The sequence below is a fragment of the Rhinopithecus bieti genome, unplaced genomic scaffold, assembly GCF_001698545.2.
Source record: "Rhinopithecus bieti isolate Rb0 unplaced genomic scaffold, ASM169854v2 scaffold_61465, whole genome shotgun sequence".
NCBI classification, from domain to species: Eukaryota; Metazoa; Chordata; class Mammalia; order Primates; family Cercopithecidae; genus Rhinopithecus; species Rhinopithecus bieti.
In genome coordinates, this window is record NW_016824041.1 from 951,879 (window position 1) to 973,814 (window position 21,936).

The 21,936-nt window shown below is 43.8% G+C and overlaps 2 protein-coding genes across 3 annotated transcripts in view; both read left to right on the forward strand.

The window, feature by feature from the left end:
- Nucleotides 1-15,400, forward strand: part of GCNT2 (glucosaminyl (N-acetyl) transferase 2 (I blood group)) — a 29,869-nt gene extending 14,469 nt beyond the window's left edge. Inside the window, exon 2 of one of the 2 annotated variants that reach the window (XM_017862107.1) lies at nt 14,794-15,400. In XM_017862107.1, coding sequence (XP_017717596.1) covers nt 14,794-14,924 — 131 coding nt within the window. In that variant the 3' untranslated portion in view covers nt 14,925-15,400. Of the gene's footprint in view, nt 1-4,411; nt 4,470-14,793 lie in introns of those variants that run through there. The other variant, XM_017862108.1, reaches the window with a different exon arrangement.
- The window catches only part of LOC108522006 (N-acetyllactosaminide beta-1,6-N-acetylglucosaminyl-transferase-like), a 99,763-nt gene that overhangs the window by 14,899 nt on the left and 62,928 nt on the right, over nt 1-21,936 (forward strand). The gene's annotated exons all lie outside the window — the stretch shown is intronic.

Below are 21,936 nucleotides of genomic sequence, written 5' to 3' on the forward strand. Positions count from 1 at the left end.
GTTTCTACTTTTGGCTTGTGTGAAGAATGATGCTGTGAACATTCCTGAACAAGTGGGGACACACGTTTTCATTTCTCCTGGGTAGACACCAAGAGTGAAACTGCTGGTCCCTATGTTAATTCTTTTTTTTTTTTTTAATTTTGAGACAGCGTTTCACTCTTGTCGCCCAGGCTGGAGTGTAATGCCACGATCTCGGCTCACTGCAACCTCCACCTCCCAGGTTCAAGCGATTCTCCTGCCTCAGCCTCCCAAGTAGCTGGGATTACAGGCATGTGCCACCATGCCTGGATAATTTTTGTATTTTTAGTAGAGACAGGGTTTCACTGTGTTGGCTAGGCTGGTCTCGAACTCCTGACCTCAAGTGATCCACCGGCCTCAGCCTCCCAAATTGCTGGGATTACAGGCGTGAGCCACCACGCCGGGCCTTTTTTTTTTTTTTTTTTTTTATATTGAGACAGAGTTTCACTCTGTCACCAGGCCGAAGTGTGGTGTGCCATCTTGGCTCACTGCAACCTCTGCCTCACAAGCAATTCTCGTGCCTCAGCCTCCCAAGTAGTGGAACTACAGGAACACACCACCACATCCAGCTAATTTGTTTGTATTTTTAGTAGAGACGGGGTTTTGTCATGTTGTTCAGGTTGGTCTTGAACTCCTTATCTCAAATGATCCGGCTGCCTCAGCCTCCCAAAGTTCTGGGATTACAGGTGTGAACCACAGCGCCCAGCCCCCTATGTTAATTCTATACTTAACATTTTAAGGAACTGCTAAACTGATTTCCAATGGGTTGCAACATCTTGCATGCCCACCTGCAGTGTATGAGGGTTTCAATTTTCTCATATCCTTGCCAATACTTGTTATTGTCTATCTTTTTTAGTTTAGCCCTTCTAGTGAGTGTGAAGTGGTATCCTCTTATAGTTCTGATTAGCATGTCCCTAATTAACAATGATGTTGGACATCATGTACTTGTTGGCCTTTGATATATCTTCTTAGAAGAGGACTAAGTGCCCTTTGGACATTATTTCTTTGAATTAAGATTGTTGCAATCGCTGAGGACACTGAGATATGGAGTTTGTATTACTTGCCCAAGGACACCCAGCTAGTAAGTGTCAGTGTCAAGATGATTACATTTGAATTTTAAATGGGGTCTATTAGGAGATGAAATTGTCTGACATTGAATTAAGGACACACTGTATGGACAAAATGTTAGTTTAGGTCTGTAACTCCTAAATCCTGTGACCAAGAAAATAGCTAAGACTCATTTAAAAAATAAATAAATGGGCCGGGCCTGGTGGCTCATGCCTGTAATCCCAGAACTTTGGGAGGCTGAGGTGGGCGGATCACCTGAGGTCAGGAGATAGAGACCAACCTGGCCAATACGGTGAAACCCCGTGTCTAGTAAAAATACAAAAATTAGCCAGGCGCGGTGGTGTGCGCCTGTAATCCCAGCTACTTGGGAGGCTGAGGCAGGAGAATTGCGGGAACCCAGGAGGCGGAGGTTGCAGTGAGCCGAGATCACGTCACTGCATTCCAGCCTGGGCGACAGCAAGACTCCATCTCATAAAATAAAATAGGCCGGGCGTGGTGGCTCAGCCCTGTAATCCCAACACTTTGGAAGGCTGAGTCAGGTGGATCATGAGGTCAGAAGTTCAAGACCAGTCTGGCTAACTTGGTGAAACCCCATCTCTACTAAAAGTGCAAAAAAATTAGCCGGGTGTGGTGGCAGGCTCCTATAATCATAACTACTCGGGAGGCTGAGGTAGAGAATTGCTTGAACCTGGGAGGCGGAGGTTGCAGTGAACTGAGATCACCCCACTGCACTCCAGCCTGGGTGACAGAGTGAGACTCTATCTCATAAATAAATAAAATAAAATAAAACACAATAAAATAAAACATTAAATTAATTAATTAATGGGGCCAGACGCAGTGGCTCACGCCTGTAGTCCAGCATTTTGAGAGGTGGAGGCAGGCAGATCACCTGAGGTCAGGAGTTCGAGAGCAGTCTGGCCAACATGGTGAAACCCCGTCTCCACTAAAAATACAAAAAATTAGCTGGTCGTGGTGGCAGGCGCCTGTAATCCTAGCTACTCGGGAGGCTGAGACAGGAGAATCACTGGAAACTGGGAGGCAGAGGTTGCAGTGAGCTGAGATTGCACCACTGAACCCCAGCCTGGGTGACAGAGCAAAAACTCTGTCTTAAATAAATAAATAAATAAATAAATAAATAGGATGGTCAGAGAGCTCCTGGGAAAATAAATAAACAAATAAACAAAGCAATTTAATTTAATCCTAATATGTAGTTACTGTGATTAGATTCCTTTTCTGCGATTTTATGTAAACCATCATCCCTCTTTTTAAGAATCAAGCGGGTACAGCTCCCTCCTTTCTAATAAAACTGTATCTTGTATTTCTAGTTTATGTCCTTTTCCTCTCAGCTCTTGCACGATGAGCTGAAGGGTTTGTGCTGAAGTCCTGGTTAGTGCTTTTTGCTTTTACTCTTTTGGCTTTTTTCCATTTTACAAGAGCTGTCCCTTGGCTGTGGTCTCCATTTTTGTGGGTGCTCATTGGTCTGTGCTATGTACATTTTACCACCTAGAAATTTAGGAGTTTTGTTTAAATCCACATCAAACCAGTTCACTCCAAACTTCCTTAGTGATTTCTGCTGCTTTAAATACTACCTTTTGTGTTCCTGAGCTTGACAAATTTAGGAGTGTCTGACAGGGTTTCATGTTCTTTTGTTTTTACCTTGAAGGATTCATAAATATGTCTCTTTCTAGTTTTCTCCTTATTAGGAATAAAGTGAACTTCAAATTCCTATGATCGTTGCAATCCTAACCTCCTTCGTGCCTTGGTGAAAAATCATAACAGTTTTCATGAAGGGTAAATCAGTCACCCTTGTAGAATTTTCCATTCAAATACTGAGCCATGCGAAGCTGTTTTTAGCTGCTCTCGTGACTTTCCCGAGTTTAGTCCTGGTCTGGGAGACTCAAGTGTCTTCAGGCAAAAGCCAGCAGTGGAGTAGGGTGTAAGGCGTCCTTGCTTTTCAGCTCCCAAGCAGTACAAGGGATGGTTAAGATGGCAGGGGAAATGAAATCAAAGAAAAGGCAAGGTTAGGGAATGAAATCAGTTACAATGATAGGTCACTGTTGACAAGATGTGGGGCCTGAAAGTAGAAACTTGGAGTTGTTCCAAAGGTTGCAGGGTCTAGTTCCAAGGGCAGCTAGAAATGACTTGATCTTTTCCCCATGTGTCATTTTTTTCCCAGTGTGTGTTTTTAGCTTCCTAAACTGATTTCTGTAAGGCAGCCTCCTTTGCTGTTCCTTATACCTCACTGCTGAGCTTCCCTGCCATGTCTGTGCATGCTGACGTGCTGGGACTGGGTTACAGATGGGCTACACGTTGGTCTCAGCAGCATATATGGCAGGTAAAACCCAGGGCAGTTGAAACCTTTTGGCCAGATACCTCTGGCTGAGAGCAGCTGTGCCCATTCTATCTACAGGTGTCAGACAAATGCAGTTGACCAATGAACAATGTGCGGGTTAGGCCCACTGAACCCCCCCGTGTAGCCAAAAACCTATGTATAGCTTTTGACTCCCCAAAAACTTAACTACTAAAAACCTACTGTTGGCTGGGCACATTGGCTGATGCCTGTAATCCTAGCACTTTGGGTGGCCAAGGCGGGCGGATCACGAGGTCAGGAGTTGGAGACCAGCCTGTCCAGTATGGTGAAACCTCATCTCTACTATAATATACAAAGATTAGCCGGGTGTGGTGGTGTGCATTTGTAGTCCCAGCCACTTGGGAGGCTGAGGCAGGAGAATTGCTTGAACCAGGGAAGCAGAAGTTGCAGTGAGCTGAGATCATGCCACTGCACTCCAGTCTGGGCGACAGAGTGAGACTCCATCTCAAAAAAAAAAAAAGAAAAAAACACAAAAAAACCCTGCTGTTGACCGGAAGCTTTACCAGTAACAATTATATACTGTGTTATTACAATAAAGTAAGCAATTGTAAATAAATGTTTGCCAAGGGTCAACTTTAATTGTTTCCAATATGTGTCATCATTGAAAAGCACTTCCTTACTGAATAACTCATCCCATGTTAAACACTAGATTTCAAAATATCAGAAAGGCAGTTTCCATTTGGTCATAAAAGGCAGGGAAGAGCCATATCTGTTAATAGAGCATCGCTCTTTAGGTGGAATCACATTTTAATAAATATCCTATATTAATTTTATTGAGTCAGACAATTTCTATCAATCAGACAACCTAGGCAACTCTAACACTGGCACTGTTTTGTTGACAGGAATGTAAATATTTTCTAAAGAGGAAATTCTATAGGACAAATATTTTATCAAAGAGACAGCAGAGAGACTAACATTGATGCTTTATTTGGTTAACTCATCTGAACTTCACAGGAAACCTCTGAGGAATATGGTTTTTATCTCCAATTTGCAGATGAGGAAGCTGAGGCTTCAAAAGGTAAAATTACTTCATCTAAGTGTGTTTCACCCCTAATTCATGATCATTCTCATCTACATACTGCTTCTCTGAAGTTCCTGTAAGTCATGCAACTTATTTAATGAAAATACTGGCCGGGCGCGGTGGCTCACGCCTGTAATCCTAGCACTTTGGGAGGCCGAGGCGAGCGGATCACCTGAGGTCAGGAGTTTGAGACCAGCCTGGCCAGTATGGTGAAACCCTGTCTATACCAAAAATACAAAAAAAATTAGCCAGGTGTGGTGGTGGGTGCCTGTAATCCCAGCTACTCAGGAGGCTGAGGCAGGAGAATCGCTTGAATCCAGGGGGTGGAGGTTGCAGTGAACCAAGATCGCGCCATTGTACTCTAGCCTGGGTGACAGACTCTTAAAAAACAAAGGAAAGAAAAGAAAATACCGCTCTTTGAAGATCTATAAAATGTTGAAAGATCTCAGAGAGGTTTTCAACCTTTTATTTATTATTTATATTTTAAAGCTGGTTTTTATGAAAGTAGTATATCCTTATTTTAAAAATGTAAACAGTACACAAAAGATTAAGAAAATAAAACATATCCATACTTCCTCATCCTTCTCTGTATTACATTCTTTTCCAGAGATAATCAACATTAATAATATGTTGGTAATCTATGACATACCCATCCACATATAAAATATGCTTTATGGAATCATTATACTTTTTGTTTCTTTTATGGTTCATGATTTTATGTCCTACCTTAAGAAATTTTTGCCATCCCGAGATCACAAAGATTTCCTTCAACCTTTTATTTTAAACTAGTTCAAACTTACTATACTTACAAGAATAGTATAAAGAGCTCTCGTATACCTTTTACCCATGTTTCCCAAACCGTAATATTTTGTACACTTGCCTAATCATATTCTCCTCTCTCTCTTATTCATATATTTTTCTTAAACTATTTGCAAGTTATCCCTTAATATTTCAAAGCATATTTCCTAGCAACAAAGACACCCACCCCCACGTAACCACAGTACAACTATCAAGTGATAGTAGCATCACTATTTAATCCACAGACCCCATTCCAGTATGCACGGTTATACTCATCATGTCCTTCACGAATCTGGGTTCTGATCAAGAATCTTGAGCTAAACTTGGCCATCATATCTCTTTAGTCCCCTCCAGTTTGGAACAATTTCTCAGTCTGTCTTTGTCTTCTAAGATCTTCTCATTTTTGAAGAGTGCAGCTCTGGTGATTTCTCATGATTAGATTTAGGTTATACCTTTTAGGGAAACATATGGCAGAAATAATGCTGTAGAGCCTTATGATGATGATGACTTTTTATCAGTTGCCTAAGACAGTACCTGACACATTTCTCCAGTGAAAAGCTAGGAAGTGTTTTTAATTATTACTAAGTAGATATCCTATTTATCAAATAATCACTCCCCAGTTTTGCCATTCATTGGATCTTGCCTGACTCAATTTTTACTGTGATAGTTACCAAATCATGATTTTTATATAAAATTCATCCTTCTTCTATGTTTATTAGTTGACATTCAACTATAAGGTAGAGCCATCTCTTCTTCTGTGTGTTGGCTTATTTATTTGTATCTCTAGGGACTTAGATTTCTATTTATTCAATGGGTTATAATCCACTACTCTTTTTACTTACTTTACTGCTCGAATTGTCCCAGACTTGGCCAGTGAAAGCCTGTTCAAGCTGGCTTGTGTGTTCTTTCAGCAAGTCCCCATGATTCTTTTTGGCACAGATGTTCCAAGCTAATCCTGCACTTAACCTGCCCCAGTCTTGCAATCAGCCATTCTCTCCAAGAAGGAAGCCCTGGTTCTATTGAATAGGGAATGGTATTTAGAGATCAAAATCTGGGAGGCTGAAACAGGAGGATCACTTGAGCCCAGGAGTTTGAGGCTGCAGTGAGCTGAGATCTTGCCACTGCACTCCATGCCCTCCAGCCTGGGCAACAGAATGAGACTCTGTCTCTCTAAAAAGTTAAAAATAAATAAATGAAAGCGAACACCACAGTTCTCCTTATGTCTCAGGATTTTTCCATGAAGCGGATCTGGGCCCTGACACCAAGATGTTCCCGGGCCTCCCAGAAAGGGCACTGCAAAAGGATGCGCAAAAGAGCAAGAGCTTGGGAGCCAAGACATTCACATTCAGGTCTCAGGTCAGCCATTGCTACCTGAGTGACTGGGGGCAAACACCAGTGACCTTCTGAGTCTGGCACCTAATGCCAGCTATCAGCGTTGTCACTCATACTTTCCTGGTACACTGTTATTACCATCCACTCCACTTGCCAGGGCAGCCCCCTCTCACTCCTGGTATAATCTAGATATATAAAGCCTTGTTTCTGTACTTCATATAAGTGGAAATATACAGCATGTGTTATCTTTTCTATCTGGCTTGCTTTTGTTCAACATTATGTTTGTGAGATTCACCTTTTTTTGTTGCAGGCAGTTGTGTTTCTTCTTCATTCATTCTCATTGCTACATAGAGAGAAGAACCCATATTTGAAGAGGTTTTGTTTTGTTTTGTTTTGTTTTTTTCTGAGATGAAGTCTCACTGTCGCCCAGACTGGAAGGCAGTGGCGTGATCTCAGTTCACTGCAACCTTCACCCCCTGGGTTCAAGCAATTCTCTGCCTCAGCCTCCTGAGTAGCTGGGATTACAGGCTCGTGCCACCACGCCTGCCTAACTTTTGTATTTTTGGTAGAGACGGGGTTTCACCATGTTGGACAGGCTGGTCTTGAACTCCTGACTTCGTGATCCACGTGCCTCAGCCTCCCAAAGTGCTGGGATTGCAGGCGTGTGTGACCGTACCTGGCATGAAGACACTTTTGGTTGTCAGAGGTCGAGGGAGGGAAGCAAAAGGTGCTACTGGCATTAGTGGGTAGAGGCGAGGGGTGCCCCTCAACATCCTACAATGCACAGGGCAGCACATCCTACAACACACAGCCCTTACAACACGGCATTTTCCAGCCCAAAATGCCAATAGTGCCAAGGCTGAGAAACCCTGCTGTTGGTGGAATGCCCACCAACAGTCTCCAGTTTGGCTCTATTATGAATACGGCCGCAGCGAATCTTGACTTAGGTGTCTTTTGATGAATATACTGCATTTCTGTTGAGTAAATACTAGAGAATGGAATTTTGGGTCATAGGATATAGATACGCTCAACTTTAGTAGACATTGTTGGTTTTTCAACGTTGTCATACCAATTCACACTCCTCCGTCAGGGAGTGAGGATTCCCGTTGCTCCATATCTTCGTGAATTAAATTGGTAGTTTCTGCCTTACTTCCTTTCTCTCTCAATCTCTCTCTCTCTCGCTCTTTTTTTTGTTGAGACAGGGTCTCACTCTGTCACCCGGGCTGGAGTACAGTGGCACAATCTGGGCTCACTGCAACATCCACCTCCTAGGCTCAAGCGATTCTCCTGCCTCAGTCTCCTGAGTAGCTCTCTGTCTCTTTTTTAAAATCCTTTTCTTACACTGTTTTCGAATCCAGCTTATGCCCACTACTCAATGCAGCAGTGTTTATTGTTAAATAATTTTGTTCTGTATTTTGTAAAATATGGATTGTGCCCAGATGTGGTTGCTGTGTATAGTAATTAGAGATGGCATTTGGGAGATGACTCGTAACCAGGGTTTCTCTCATTTAAAGATAAGCACCAGGTGTTTGTGTATTCATTTTCTCCCACTACTACCACCAATTAGTTTTCCATAGTAAATTTTGCTGTAGTGGTTAGATTACCCATCATTTGAGTTCATGTTTACAAAGTATTTCCAAATTGTACAGTACTGTTTACCCATTTTTGTTTGTTTGTTTGTTTGAGATAGAGTTTTGCTCTTGTTGCCTAGGCTGGGGTGCAGTGGCACAATCTGGGCTCTGACTCCCAGGTTTGAGCGATTCTCCTGTCTCAGCCTCCCAAGTATCTGGGATTACAGGCGCCCACCACCATGCCTGGCTAATTTTTGTATTTTTAGTAGACACGGGGTTTCGCCGTGTAAGCCAGGCTGGTCTTGAACTCCTGACCTCAGGTGATCCACCCACCTTGGCCTCCCAAAATGCTGGGATTACAGGCATGAGCCACCGCGTCCGGCCGAACATTTTTTTTTCCCCCTTACAATATATTAGTTATAGGGAAAGTAGAGATGGGGTCATTGAGGAAAAAAAAAATCAAATAATTTTGGTCTCTGGTCCCTTGACTCCCAAACTTTGGTCCTAGGATGAGTACTTTCAGCTTTATTTGGGACCAAAATGCAAATTATTATTATTATTATTGAGACAGGATCTTGCTTTGTCACCCAGGCTAGAGTGCGGTGGCACCATCATGCCTTACTGCAGCCTTGATCTGCCAAATGCAAGTGATCTTCCCACCTCAGCCTCCCAGGTAGGTGTCATACACCACTGTGCCTGGCTTTTTAATGGTTTTGTAAAGACAAGGTCTCACTATGTTGCTCAGGCTGGTCCCAAACTCCTGGGCTCAGGTAATCCTCTCTCTCGGCCTCCCGAAAGTGCTGAGCCACCACACTTGTCAGAAATGTCAATTATTAAAGTCACCTGGAACCTACTGAACTCTTAGGGCCCTGTAACCTGTATTTCTACAGCTCCTCCAGGTGATGAGATGTAAAAGTAAAGTTTGCAATCCACTGATCAATACTATCCTTATCCTCAAGCTACAGACACACCCAATTTGGCTGACAGTTGTGGAGACCAATGTTTTGGTAACACAATTAATGAGTCAGTCACCCTCCCAGTGTTAAACAATTTCCACAAGTAAATTCAGTGGTGAGTCTTGTCTTGAGATGCTCATTGGTCATGACCTATTTTTGGCAACTTAGTTTTCATTTTCCAAGGCCCCAGATGTCAGGATTTTCATATTTCTAATTGCTAGATATATGCTAATAGAAGACTGCCCCTAGCTGCATGTGCCTTAACATTTGCCTATTTAAATACTTCGTATACAGTCTTTTGCAAGTATTTGCTTGGCATCATTCAGCATCCAGGAAGTGTTTCCATCAAAACTTTGCTGCATCGAAATCAGGTGCAGATTACACCAGCTCACACAGATGGCAAGACCACCTCTGGACTTGCCGCCTGGGTCTTTAAAATTCTGCATGTTAAACTTCTTTCCCGCCTCTGAGATGATAATTTATTTTTTTATTTTTAAATTTTTATTATTATTATTATTTTTTGAGATGGAGTCTTGCTCTGTTGTCCAGGCTGGAGTGCAATGGCGCGATCTCGGCTCACAGAAACCTTCGCCTCCCAGGTTCAAGAAATTCTCTGCCTCAGCCTCCCAAGTAGCTGGGGCTACTGGCGCCCGCCACCATGCCTGACTAACTTTTGTATTTTTAGTAGAGACGGGGTTTCACCATCTTGGCCAGGCTGGTCTTGAACTCCTGACCTCATGATCCACCCGCCTTGGCCTCCCAAAGTGCTGGGATTACAGGCATGAGCCACTGTGCCTGGCTATTTTTTAATTTTTATTTTTTATTTATTCATCTTTTGAGATGCAGTTTCTCTCTTGTCACCCAGGCTGAAGTGCAGTGGTACCATCCTGGCTCACTGCAACTTCTGTCTCCCAGGTTCAAACAATTCTCCTGCCTTAGCCTCCCGAGTAGCTGAGATTACAGGTGCCCGCCACCAAGCCCGGCTAATTTTTGTATTTTTTCGTAGAGATGGGGGTTCCACCATGTCGGCCAGGCTGGTCTCGAACTCTTGACCTCAGGTGATCCACCCGTCTTGGCCTCCCAAAGTGCTGGGATTACAGGCGTGAGCTACTGCACCCGGCCTGAGATGAGAATTTAAAATAATGCTTTGGGTTCTGTGATCTATACAACTTCTTTTGTTGCTAATTAGATGAATGGTATAGAAAGTAAAATGATTGGGTCCCCGGAGAAGCAGGATTTTCCTCAGGGAATCCAGTTGGAGAATGTCTTTGTTACGGGAGGATTGTTGTTTTAGTTGAAGATGCGCTTTGGAAATGTCTTCTTTCTTCACATTAGTATCATGATCATTATCGTGTCAAAAAAAAAAAAAAAAAAAACATTTACGGCCGGGCACGGTGGCTCACCCCTGTAATCCCAACACTTTAGGAGGCCGAGGCGGGCGGATCACAAGGTCAAGAGATGGAGACCATCCTGGCCAACATGGTGAAACCCCGTCTCTACTAAAAATACAAAAATTAGCTAGGCGTGGTGGCATGCACCTGTAGTTCCAGCTACTAGAGAGGCTGAGGCAGGAGAATTGCTTGAATCCAGGAGGCAGAGGTTACAGTGAGCCGAGATCATGCCACTGCACTCCAGCCTGCCAATAAAGCAAGACTCCATCTCAAAAAAAAAAAAAAAAAAAAAATTTATAAACCACCTGGCCACCCAGAACAGAATTACAGTCAGCACTGTTTCCTCAGGTCCTGAATCCTTAGATTCAACCATCCTCAGCACTGTTTCCCCAGGTCCTAAATCCTTGGATTCACCCAACCTCAGCATTGTTTCCCCAGGTCCTGAATCCTCGGATTCAACCTTGGGCGGGGAAAAGAATGGTTGCTTCTGTACTGAACATGTACAGGCTTTTTTTTTCTTTTTCTTGGCATTATTCCCTAAGGAATACAGCATAACAACTGTTTACGTAGCATTATAGCATTTACATTGTATTTGGTATTATAAGTAATTTAGAGATGATTTAAAGTACAAGAAAGGCTGTGCATAGGTTATATGCAAATACTACATCATGTTGTATCAGGGACTTATGCATCTGTGGACGTTGGTATCCTCAGAGGTCCTCCAAGGGATGACTGTACTTAATAGGCTGTCCAAAATGAATTGGACTGCCAGCATTCTCTACTTTTCCATGTCTTACTCTTAGGTTGGGGAAAAAACAAATCCCTGTATTTTATAATTAAGAATGAATCCCTGAGTCATTTGACTTTCTACAATAACAAAGCAAACCACATAAAAATACCCTTCCAAGGAAAGCCATCAGAATGGATACAGTCTCACCCCATTACCTAACCTTTCTGCCAGTGCAGCTGAGCCTCTCGACACGACTTTAACAAACGCTCTCTGAGCCAGTCTTCTCAGTGCCATCTTTGCTTTCATTTAACTTTACTTGTCTAGTGTTGCTGCTCAAACCTGTGTCCCCTCAAGTCCTTTCCCAACTAAAGGATGGCGATTATTTGACAACAGACAAACAAGTCTCAGAACAATTATGAGGGTGTAATGAAGTTTGCATTTGTACATGTAATTAAATAGAGGAAAGATGCATGAGGGAATGTGGACACAATCCTTCTCCAGCTGGCACGCCTTGCCTGGAGGTGCTCCTCTGGCAAGGAGATGAAGTCCCAGATTTTTATTGCATTATGCAAGGTTTTTTCCACCTCCCTCACTGGTTGACTTAGCCTGGCAGGTAGCAAACTCTTAGTTTTGTCTGCCTCCAACTCAGTTTTCCCCAGGTCTTTCCCACCTTGGCCTTCAGATGGGAAGCCAAGAAGTGCTGAGCACATGGAGGAGGGCAATCTTTTCCGCCTTTGATCATTATTATTTTAATTCATTGAGATTCTAAGTCCTCTGTCGTTTCAAAGAAAGGATACTGTCTTCACTTTGGAGCTATGTTCTACATATCATCCTAAGTGGAAAAACAATCATTAAATAGGCTGGGCGCGGTGGCTCATGCCTGTAATCCCAGCACTTTGGGAGGCCAAGGTGGGTGGATCGCTTGAGCCCAAGAGTTCAAGACCAGCTTGGCCAACATGGCGAAATCCCATCTCTTCTAAAAATACAAAAATTAGCTGGGCGTGGTGGCACATGCCTGTAATCCCAGCTACTTGTGAGGCTGAGGCAGGAGGATTGCTTGAGCCCAGGACGTCAAGGCTGCAGTGAGACATGATGGCACCACTGCACTGCGGCCTGGGTGACAGAGTCAGACACTGCCTCAAAGGAAGTAAAAGCAAACATACCTCAAATAATGTCTGCAAAATAAAAGACTTCTGAATGGAATACAGAGAAAGCCTCTAAGATGGCCCCAGGGGAGTGTTAACATGTCTAGCCTGATTAATTGGCTAGTTTGGAAATAACTGTATCCAAAGTGAGTGACAAGGCATGGCTGGCTAGTGTCAACTTTGTCCTCAGCTATAGTTAAAGGCAGGCTGGGAGGACTGACTTGTTCAGTCTCAGTAGCAAAAAAGTGCATGGTGTCTGGATAAGCAGGTTGTACAGCCTACTAGAAAAGAAAGGTAACAGGTAACAGTCTTCCTCTAATATGATAAGTGATTTTTTTTAAAGTTCTCCTGTCAAGATTTTTTAATACCAGAATCTGAGAGTGGAGAAAATTGGGCTAAGGACAGACAAAAGAGCTGGGAGGAAAATCGACTGTATTTTTCAACACACAAACAATGCCATTTGAAGTACTGGATTGAGTATAGAAGTATCATGAACATTCCTAATTTGGTTAGTGTCTATATTTCTTAATATAGTAATACTATTAATATCTGTCTCCTAAGTTTGTATAAATCAGCCGGGCGTGGTGGCTCAAGCCTGTAATCCCAGCACTTTGGGAAGCCAAGACGGGCGGATCACGAGGTCAGGAGATCGAGACCATCCTGGCTAACACAGTGAAACCCTGTCTCTACTAAAAAAACACAAAAAACTAGCCGAGTGTGGTGGTGGGCGCCTGTAGTCCCAGCTACTAGGGAGGCTGAGGCAGGAGAATGGCCTAAACCCGGGAGGCGGAGCTTGCAGTGAGCTGAGATCCGGCCACTGCACTCCAGCCTGGGCACCACAGCAAGACTCTGTCTCAAAAAAAAAAAAAAAGTTTGTATAAATCCAAACCCCCATGTTATTGGCCAGTTGGAAACAATAATGTAAACAGACTCTGTTGCCCAAATTAAGTTATGTGCACTGAACGCTTTGTCAAACTGTAACTATTTTAATATTCATTCTAGCCACAAGTCTTTGCTAAACAAGATCCCTCTTTTGTTTAGGAGTAGAATACACAATAACCTAATATTTAAAAGTATTATTCAGAAGAAGAACAGCTTGGGATTGAATTTTTCTTTATCATAAATTTTAGATCATTCTCTTTGCTCTACTCCGTAGAAGACACTGAGAATTAGATTGATCTGCTTTCTCATTTTCTTGTTTTCTACTTGTTCTAAAAATCCAGAGTTGGGTTATATAGAGAGTTTATTTAGCAGACTTTGGTAAGGGAGGGAGAAAAATAATGTACAAGCTGGAAACTCATGAAAAATGTAAACAATGAGAGCTAGAAGAATGGAAGTGACAGTGTGCTCAGGAAATGATGTGTCATTCTGTCGGAGTTCAGGGTGCCCTGAATCCCATGAGGGCAGCACTGGCTTTCCTGCCCATTGTGAAGGCAAGGAATCTGTGTGTTGTCCTGTCAATTCCATTCATGGCAGGGTAGAGACTTTTCAAATGGAAGAAAATGTGCATTAAAGGACATTCTTTCTTCATGGGGTGGGGTAGTGAAAGTGTTGGGGTTGAGGCACTGAGTTGTTGAGGTCAGGTAAACAGTGAGGGGAAATGGGCAGGCAGTCAATGGTTAAGTTGGTGTTTTGCAAGCCATTTTAAGAGGATACCACATAAAATGCATTCATCTACATTTCATTAAAAATTAGTTGGTGGGAAAGTGGAAAGCTGAAGACAAGAACCTTCCAAGTAAAACAGCCTGATACTCCTTGGCCAGAACACCACTATATTTACAAATAGGGGATAACAACATTCACTTCCTAGGTGGTCCATAAGCTTAACTGGGCAGGCATATGACACTTCTGAGCATTCAATGTCATGATGGATGTTTAGGTCAAGTAGAAAACAAGAAAATGAGAAAGCAGATCAATCTAATTCTTAGTGTCTTCTATGGAGTAGAGCAAAGAGAATGATCTAAAATTTATGATAAAGAAAAATCCAATCCCAAGCTGTTCTTCCGAATAATGCTTTTAAATATTAGGTTATTGCGTATTCTACTCCTAAAGAAAATGATGCTCCCCTGTCTGAGCATCATTTGTGACCAAGATTGAAATGATTTCCCATAAAGTTCTAAGGTCTCATCTAACTCAGTAGATGTAGCTCACGACTTGTTCGTTTGACCCCAATATTCTAATACAAACACCACAGCCGATGCTGGAAGTGAGAGGAGAGGGGTTCGTTTCAGTCAGGAGCCCAAGGTGCCCCAGCAATTTCAGACCCCAGGGACAGGAACTCCTCCTCCAGTAAGCTCTTGTTTTGAAAAACAGTGGGGTGGGGCCAAAAAAGCATTACAATGGAGCTGGGGTGGATGAGGCTTTCTTTTATTTGAGATGTCACTTGTGTCAGGTTTCATGAAACAGCGCATTGGAAAACAGAAGCTATTTTCTATCCCGTGGGTTGCGCTGGAAGAGCCGAGAGGCCAGACTGTGGATCCTTGCCACGAACAACAAGAGAGGGCAAGTCCAGCCGCCTGCTAGGGGACTAGCAGGAAGCAGCACGCCTGCCAGAGCTCATCACTTCAACTCTGGCTTTCACTGCGCTCATTCCCTGAATGGCAATAACCAGGGGGCGGGGGTGGCATGGGAAATGAAAGACAAGAGATCTGGGAAACTAAATCTGCCGGGGGAAAGAGAGTTACCGGAGTTTTAGCCAAACAGCTAGCAGATGCAAACGGAGAGGCACAGGGAGGAGGGAAGGCTGGGCTTCAGCAACCTGCCACGGGGATTTAAACAAAGGAGGTTTGAGAGAGAGGCGGGATCTGGCTGTAATATCGGCACGGGGACAGAGACAGCAGCTGGACTCTCGGGATGAAACGGAATCAATTCCCAGCGTCTGCAACAGGGCAGGAGTGACTGGAGTATGTCCCAAAATAAGAACTCAGGGAAACGAGTGAGTTTGGAACAAAGACTTACAGATTTTGACGGTCTCTGACATTTCACCCTTCTTGGAGGCATGCCTTTATCAATGCGTTACCTCTTTGTAATTTCTGTCTCTAGTGTAATTATTTTTATCGTCTTCTCTGTGTTCAATTTTGGGGGAGATAAAAGCTTCCAGAGGCTAAATATCTCAGACCCTTTGATGCTGAGTCAAGTTTGCACATCTTTTATCAATGGAAAACACGTTTCCTGGGAAAAACAAACTAATGATCCATGAGAAGTCTTCTTGCAAGGAATACTTGACCCAGAGCCACTACATCACAGCCCCTTTATCTAAGGAAGAAGATGACTTTCCCTTGGCGTATATAATGGTCATCCATCATCACTTTGACACCTTTGCAAGGCTCTTCAGGGCTATTTACATGCCCCAAAATATCTACTGTATTCATGTGGATGAAAAAGCAACAACCGAATTTAAAGATGCAGTAGAGCAACTATTGAGCTGCTTCCCAAACGCTTTTCTGGCTTCCAAGATGGAACCAGTTGTCTATGGTGGGATCTCCAGGCTCCAGGCTGACCTGAACTGCATCAAAGATCTTTCTGCCTTGGAGGTCTCATGGAAGTACGTTATCAACACCTGTGGGCAAGACTTCCCCCTGAAAACCAACAAGGAAATAGTTCAGTATCTGAAAGGATTTAAAGGTAAAAATATCACCCCAGGGGTGCTGCCCCCAGCTCATGCAATTGGACGGACTAAATATGTCCACCAAGAGCACCTGGGCAAAGAGCTTTCATATGTGATAAGAACAACAGCATTGAAACCACCTCCCCCCCATAATCTCACGATTTACTTTGGCTCTGCCTATGTGGCTCTATCAAGAGAGTTTGCCAACTTTGTTCTGCATGACCCACGGGCTGTTGATTTGCTCCAGTGGTCCAAGGACACTTTCAGTCCCGATGAGCATTTCTGGGTGACACTCAATAGGATTCCAGGTACGTACAACTCCATATTTCATGCAAAAGAAATGTGTCATATTTGAAAGGTCTTTAGAATAACCAGCCACTTTTTATTAGGAAGTAGAAGATGAAAACTGGAATGAATATACGTAGTTCTCACTCTAGTCCTTTCTAAATGCAGAAGGATGTTTTTTTTTTTTTTTTTTTTTCTTTTCTTTTTTTGAGATAGGGCTCGCTCTGTGGCCCAGACTGGAGTGCAGGTGCGCCATCACAGCTCACTGAAGCCTAGACCTCCTAGTCTCAAGTAATCCTCCCACCTCAGCCTCCTGAGTAGCTGGGACCATAAATGCACACCACCACGCTAGGCTAATTTTTAAAGAAATTTTTGTGGAGACAGGGTCTCGTTATGTTGCCCAGGCTGGTCTCCAACTCCACAGCTCAAGCTATCCTCCCCGCCTTGGCCTCCCAAAGTGCTGGGATTATAGGCAGGAGCCACCATGCCTGGCCCAGAATGATGTTCTTTATGTGATAATTCACATGTTCTAGCACCACTAAGTAATACCTTTCCATGGTATCACTCTGTGGTCCGTTAAGTTCTTTTGCACACATCATCTTATTACATCTTTACCACAATAGCTATTAGTCCACACTGCTGTTCTTTCTTTCCTCGAAATTGGTCAAGCTTGCTCTTACCCCAGGATCTTTGCCTTGGCCACCCTCCTGCCTCCAGGCCTACACAGCCTCCTTCCCCTTAGCCAGATCTCTGCTTTCAGGTGTCAGCAGTGCTGATACTCCCGGTCATTGGCCAGCACACCACCCTGCTTTTCCTTTAAAGAGTTTTTCGCCATGTGGAATTAGGATATTTACCTATTTGCATGGGTTTGTTCTAGGTCTCCTCTGCATCTGTTCCATGAAGCCAGGGTTATTTTCTATCTCATTAACTGCTCCTCAGTGCTTAGAACAGAGAGTAAATGCTCAAAAAGTATATATGAGATGAATAAATGAATGAGTGAGTGAATGAATGGTAAAGCATGAGGCTTTACTATGGCACCAGAGCTGTCTCCCTAAGACACTGTTCAGCCGAGAAATATTTGGACTCATGCATGTGCCATTTTATATGTGTAGGATTTTTAAAAATACATTTTATTTCAGATAAAATAATGAGATTCTAGGAGAAACTCCTTGCTTTCTCATCCGAATTTTCCTATCTTTACTAATTTACCAGACGGATTGTTTTTTAAAGTGTATAAAACATGATAGGATTTCTTCTGAAGGAAACAACGTGCTTTGGACTCAATGAAAAATACAAAATGGATCTCTGATGAACTAGACAGCATTATTATAGCAAGAGAAAAGCAATCATTGTTCTGGCTGTTGGGGGGTTGCCAACTTGGAAAGGCTCGTAGGTGCTCTCAGGCTGCAGGGCAGGGCCTGCTGGGCAATAAACACGCCAGCATTCTCTGGAAAATACCATGGCTGGTGTCTGAATCCCAGAGTGGCTTGTCTGGTGAAGGGGGCTCACTTGCACGCTGCGCACACTCTTTCCGCACCTGCCTCTCCCTGGGTTCATCCTCTCTTTGCCCTTGATCTGTTGTTTCTACCATTTGCATATCATTGAGGAGTATTAGGTACTTAGGAGCTGATTTTCATATTTAAATATTCCCTTTCTATTTTCATTCTTCCTTTAAAATTCATAAAAATTGGGTCCCAGTCAAGTGGTTCCTTAAGTATTGTGCTGAGATGGGGGCATTTCGTAAGTTAACAAAAGTCTGAACTGTTGCTTTTTTTTTTTTTAAGAAAAACATGGGTTTTGGTTTCTATTAAATGTAAATATTTGTGGTTACTTTGCCAGAAGCGTGGTCAGTTTTACCAATGTCAAATAATATAAGAAAATCAAGGGAAAAAGAATTCCCCTTTTTTCCTTACCCCTTTCTGATCTCTTGGGAGACCAAAATAATGATATCTGGATAGGTATAGGAGAGAATGCTATCTAGATGGGTGGAGGAGAGAATGCTATCTAGATGGGTAGAGGAGAGAACACCTTGTTTGCTGTAGGTTTATGCCATGGCATGCTGGCTTCTGCCTTCTCACTGCAACAGTATGACCTCATGTAAATCACAGAACCTCATGGGACCTCAAATCTCTCCAGCTACAAAATGGGGAACCCAGGTAGAAAGACCCCTTTCATTCCTACACATACCTTTCTTTGCAGAAGACACAATGTCTAGAACAATGTAAAGACCTCCCACACTGCTACTAGGAATCTGTAGAGAAAGGCGGAAGTGCTGGTGAGCCTGGATCATGTACTGCCCATCAGCTTTGGGAAGTGCATCCCATTTCCCTTGCAGAAATTGGAGGCGAGAGCTCCTCTAGAGAGCAACTGCCTGGAGAGAAAGGCCAGTGCAGCCCATGTCAGTGGTCTGTCGTGTCTGATTCTGCAAGGGATGCCTTTCGGGATAACGTGCCATGTCCTGGGGCTTTGTCTCTTTCCTTTCTTAGACTCTGGGCAACATCCTGGTTCAGGGAGAAAGGATATCCTGCTTCTAGGTAGGGCCTTCACAAATTACAAGTGAATTACAGCAAACAAATCTTCAAATGCTCTAGCCAGAGTGGTGCCTCTCTCTGCCTTCAAGGGCAATGGAAAATCTAATCGCACGCTCGAGTAACCCTCATGGTTTTACACTTGAGTGTTCTTTGTGATTTAAGATTTGGCATGTGAATCTGGTTCTTATATAACCACACAGCCTTTAATCAATATCAGCTCTTCTGTTTTCTTTTTTTTGAGACAGAGTCTAGCCCAGGCTAAAGTGCAGTGGTGCGATCTCAGCTCACTGCAACCTCTGCCTCCCAGACTCACGTGATTCTCGTGCCTCAGCCTCCTGAGTAGCTGGGATTATAGGCCTCCACCACCACACCCGTTTAATTTTTTTGTATTTTAATAGAAATGGGGTTTCACCATGTTGCCCAGGGTAGTCTTGAATTCCTGAGCTCAGGTGATCTGCCCACCTCGGCCTCCCAAAGTGCTGGAATTACAGGCGTGAGCCACCGCGCCAGGCCGAGCTCTTCTATTTTCAATGTTATGGTTTAAGGGGAAACATTCTTCTGTCCACGCAGTGTAAACATATTTTTGCCAACGTGCATGCGCAGGTGGTGCTGTTCATTTCTTCCCTCAAAGCGACCGCCTCCCTTTCTCCTAAACACCTTGAATTAAAATGTGTTAGCAAGACCCTGTGCAGGCATTTCAGGTTTTCCAAAATACCCCCAAGAGCAACGTGACCAAGAAAATGATTAGTACCCTAGAATTAGTTTCAGAAAACAAAGTGAAAATCGGTCCGAATTGGCGAGACTGAATAGAAGGGATATTCATAGAAGAAGCACTAAATCACAGAGCTTCACACTGCTCTTTTTTTTTTTCTTGGTGCCTTTCAACTGAGAGTGACTTCTCTTTTGGTTTTCAACCATTAGGCTCCCTCCACACTGTTAGAAATGGTGATAGAACAGGCCAAAAATAGGTCCTTAGGGGCCCCATTCTCACACTCCGCTTCAGGGGAACCAGGTAGACTGGCTATCCTTCTGTTCTGTGTGGCTGGTGCACAGATGGGGTGTCTAGCTGCCTCCTTTCTGGCCACATTCTCAAAGGAAATTCTCCAGGATCACAGATTTCTCTGACCCACCCTACAGAGCATCAGGCTGTGACAGCAGTAACTCCCCCTGACTTCCGGTGCGCCCTTTTGTAACATCTCTGATCTTTGTAATGATTGCTCTAAGTCACTTTAAGAAGAGCCCATGTGCTCTAGCTCTTCTGGCTATTCTTTCAGCATTTTCTTTTCTTTTCTTTTCTTTTCTTTCTTTTTTTTTTTTTTGAGACGGAGTTTCACACTTGCTGCCCAGGCTGGAGTTCAGTGGCGAGATCTCGGGTCACTGCAACCTCCACCTCCCTGGTTCAAGCGATTCTCCTGCCTCCCGAGTAGCTGGGGTTACAGGCGTAAGCCACCACGCCTGGCTAATTTTGTATTTTTAGTAGAGACGGTGTTTCTCCATGTTGGTCAGGCTGGTCTCGAACTCCCAACCTGAGGTGATCTGCCCACCTCGGCCTCCCAAAGTGTTGGGATTATAGATGTGAGCCACTGCGCCCAGCTCTTCCAGCATTTTCATCTGCCTACCTTCCTGAAGGCAGAGCACCTGAAGCCATTTAGATTTTTGCTTTACACTTTGTGAAATTGTTCAGCATGTACCCAAGTGGCAGCTGGTTGATCTTCTTCCCAGTCCGTTCCCATGGCTAGATTGTCTTCTTACACTTCAGCGTGGTTTCGTCTCTAAGGAACAGAGCTACCCCACTCTTTGGCTTCAGTTCCCTTTTCTCCCTCACTGCACTAAGTGTGTTTTTGGAGTCTTTGCTCATTCATTACTCTGACCTTTCTCATGCCATGATATTTTTCCTCCGTAAGAATGTTTTCATTTGTCTCGTTTCCTTTTTCCATTTTGTATACGTTTTCTTTTTTTTTCAGAGCCCCTTTGTCAAATTCTCTCGACCTCAGAAGGGACCACATGATCCATTTCCTTATTTTTTAATTCTAAAAATACCGCGTTTCCTACTTTGATTTATTTTGCTTTTTTAACTGTGACTTTTATTTATATGCGCACATTCTTTGGGAGGGTGTTAGGACTCTTTCAGTTGCAAGTGTCAGAAACTCAAGTCAAAGGAACTTAAATAAGCACCAGAAGTTACTGGGTCACATATCTGAGATGCCCAAGGGAGCTCCCAATCGAGCTGGATCAGTGAGTGAAACTGTGTGCTCAGGACCCTTTCTTGCTAGGTCGTCTCCCTGTGGGGTTACCAACTGTCCCTGTTTGCCCAGGTCTGAGGGGCAGTCCTGGGCATGGGCCCTTGATGGGTACAGCCAGGTCGAGATGGTCCCCCTATCTCTCTGCATCTCTGTGCTGGCTTCCATCAGGCAAGTTCTCCCTGGAAAGCCGAAGTATCTCCAAGTGTACTTGCTTTTCACAGTGGTTACTCCTGGAGTACAAGAAACCCTTTTTCCTAAGAGTTCCAGCAGCAGCTTAAGGGAGACCTCAGATTGGCCCTGCTTGGTCCAAATTCCCATCCCTGGTTGGGCACGGTGGCTCACACCGGTAGTCCCAGCACTTTTTGAGGCCCAGGCGGAAGGATCCCTTGAGCCCAAGAGTTTGAGACCAGCCTGGGCAACAAAATGAGACCCTGTCTCTACAAAAAATAAATTATTCAACAGGCACGATGGTGTGCGCCTGTACTTCCAGCTACTCAGGAGGCCAAGGCAGAAGGATCGCTTGACAGAGTCAGACCTTCTCTGAAAAAAAAGAAGAAAAACCCACAAAAACAAATTCCTATCCCTAAACAAATCACAGGGGTGAAGAATGCTCACCAATGTTTCTTGGATCCCTTTCCTACCCTGAAGCCAAGGGCTAGGGACAGGCTTTGGTGGAGGAGGCTGCTCAGGGTGACTCAGGGCAGAGCGAAGCACAGGCCCATTGCTGGATACCCCTTGTCCTACACTGGGTGGCGGGGTGGGTTGGGGGTTGTTAGCAGCACTTTGGGAGGCTGAGGTGGGCGGATTGCCAGATGTCGGGAGTTCGAGAAACATGGTGAAACCCTGCCTCTACTAAACATACAAAATTA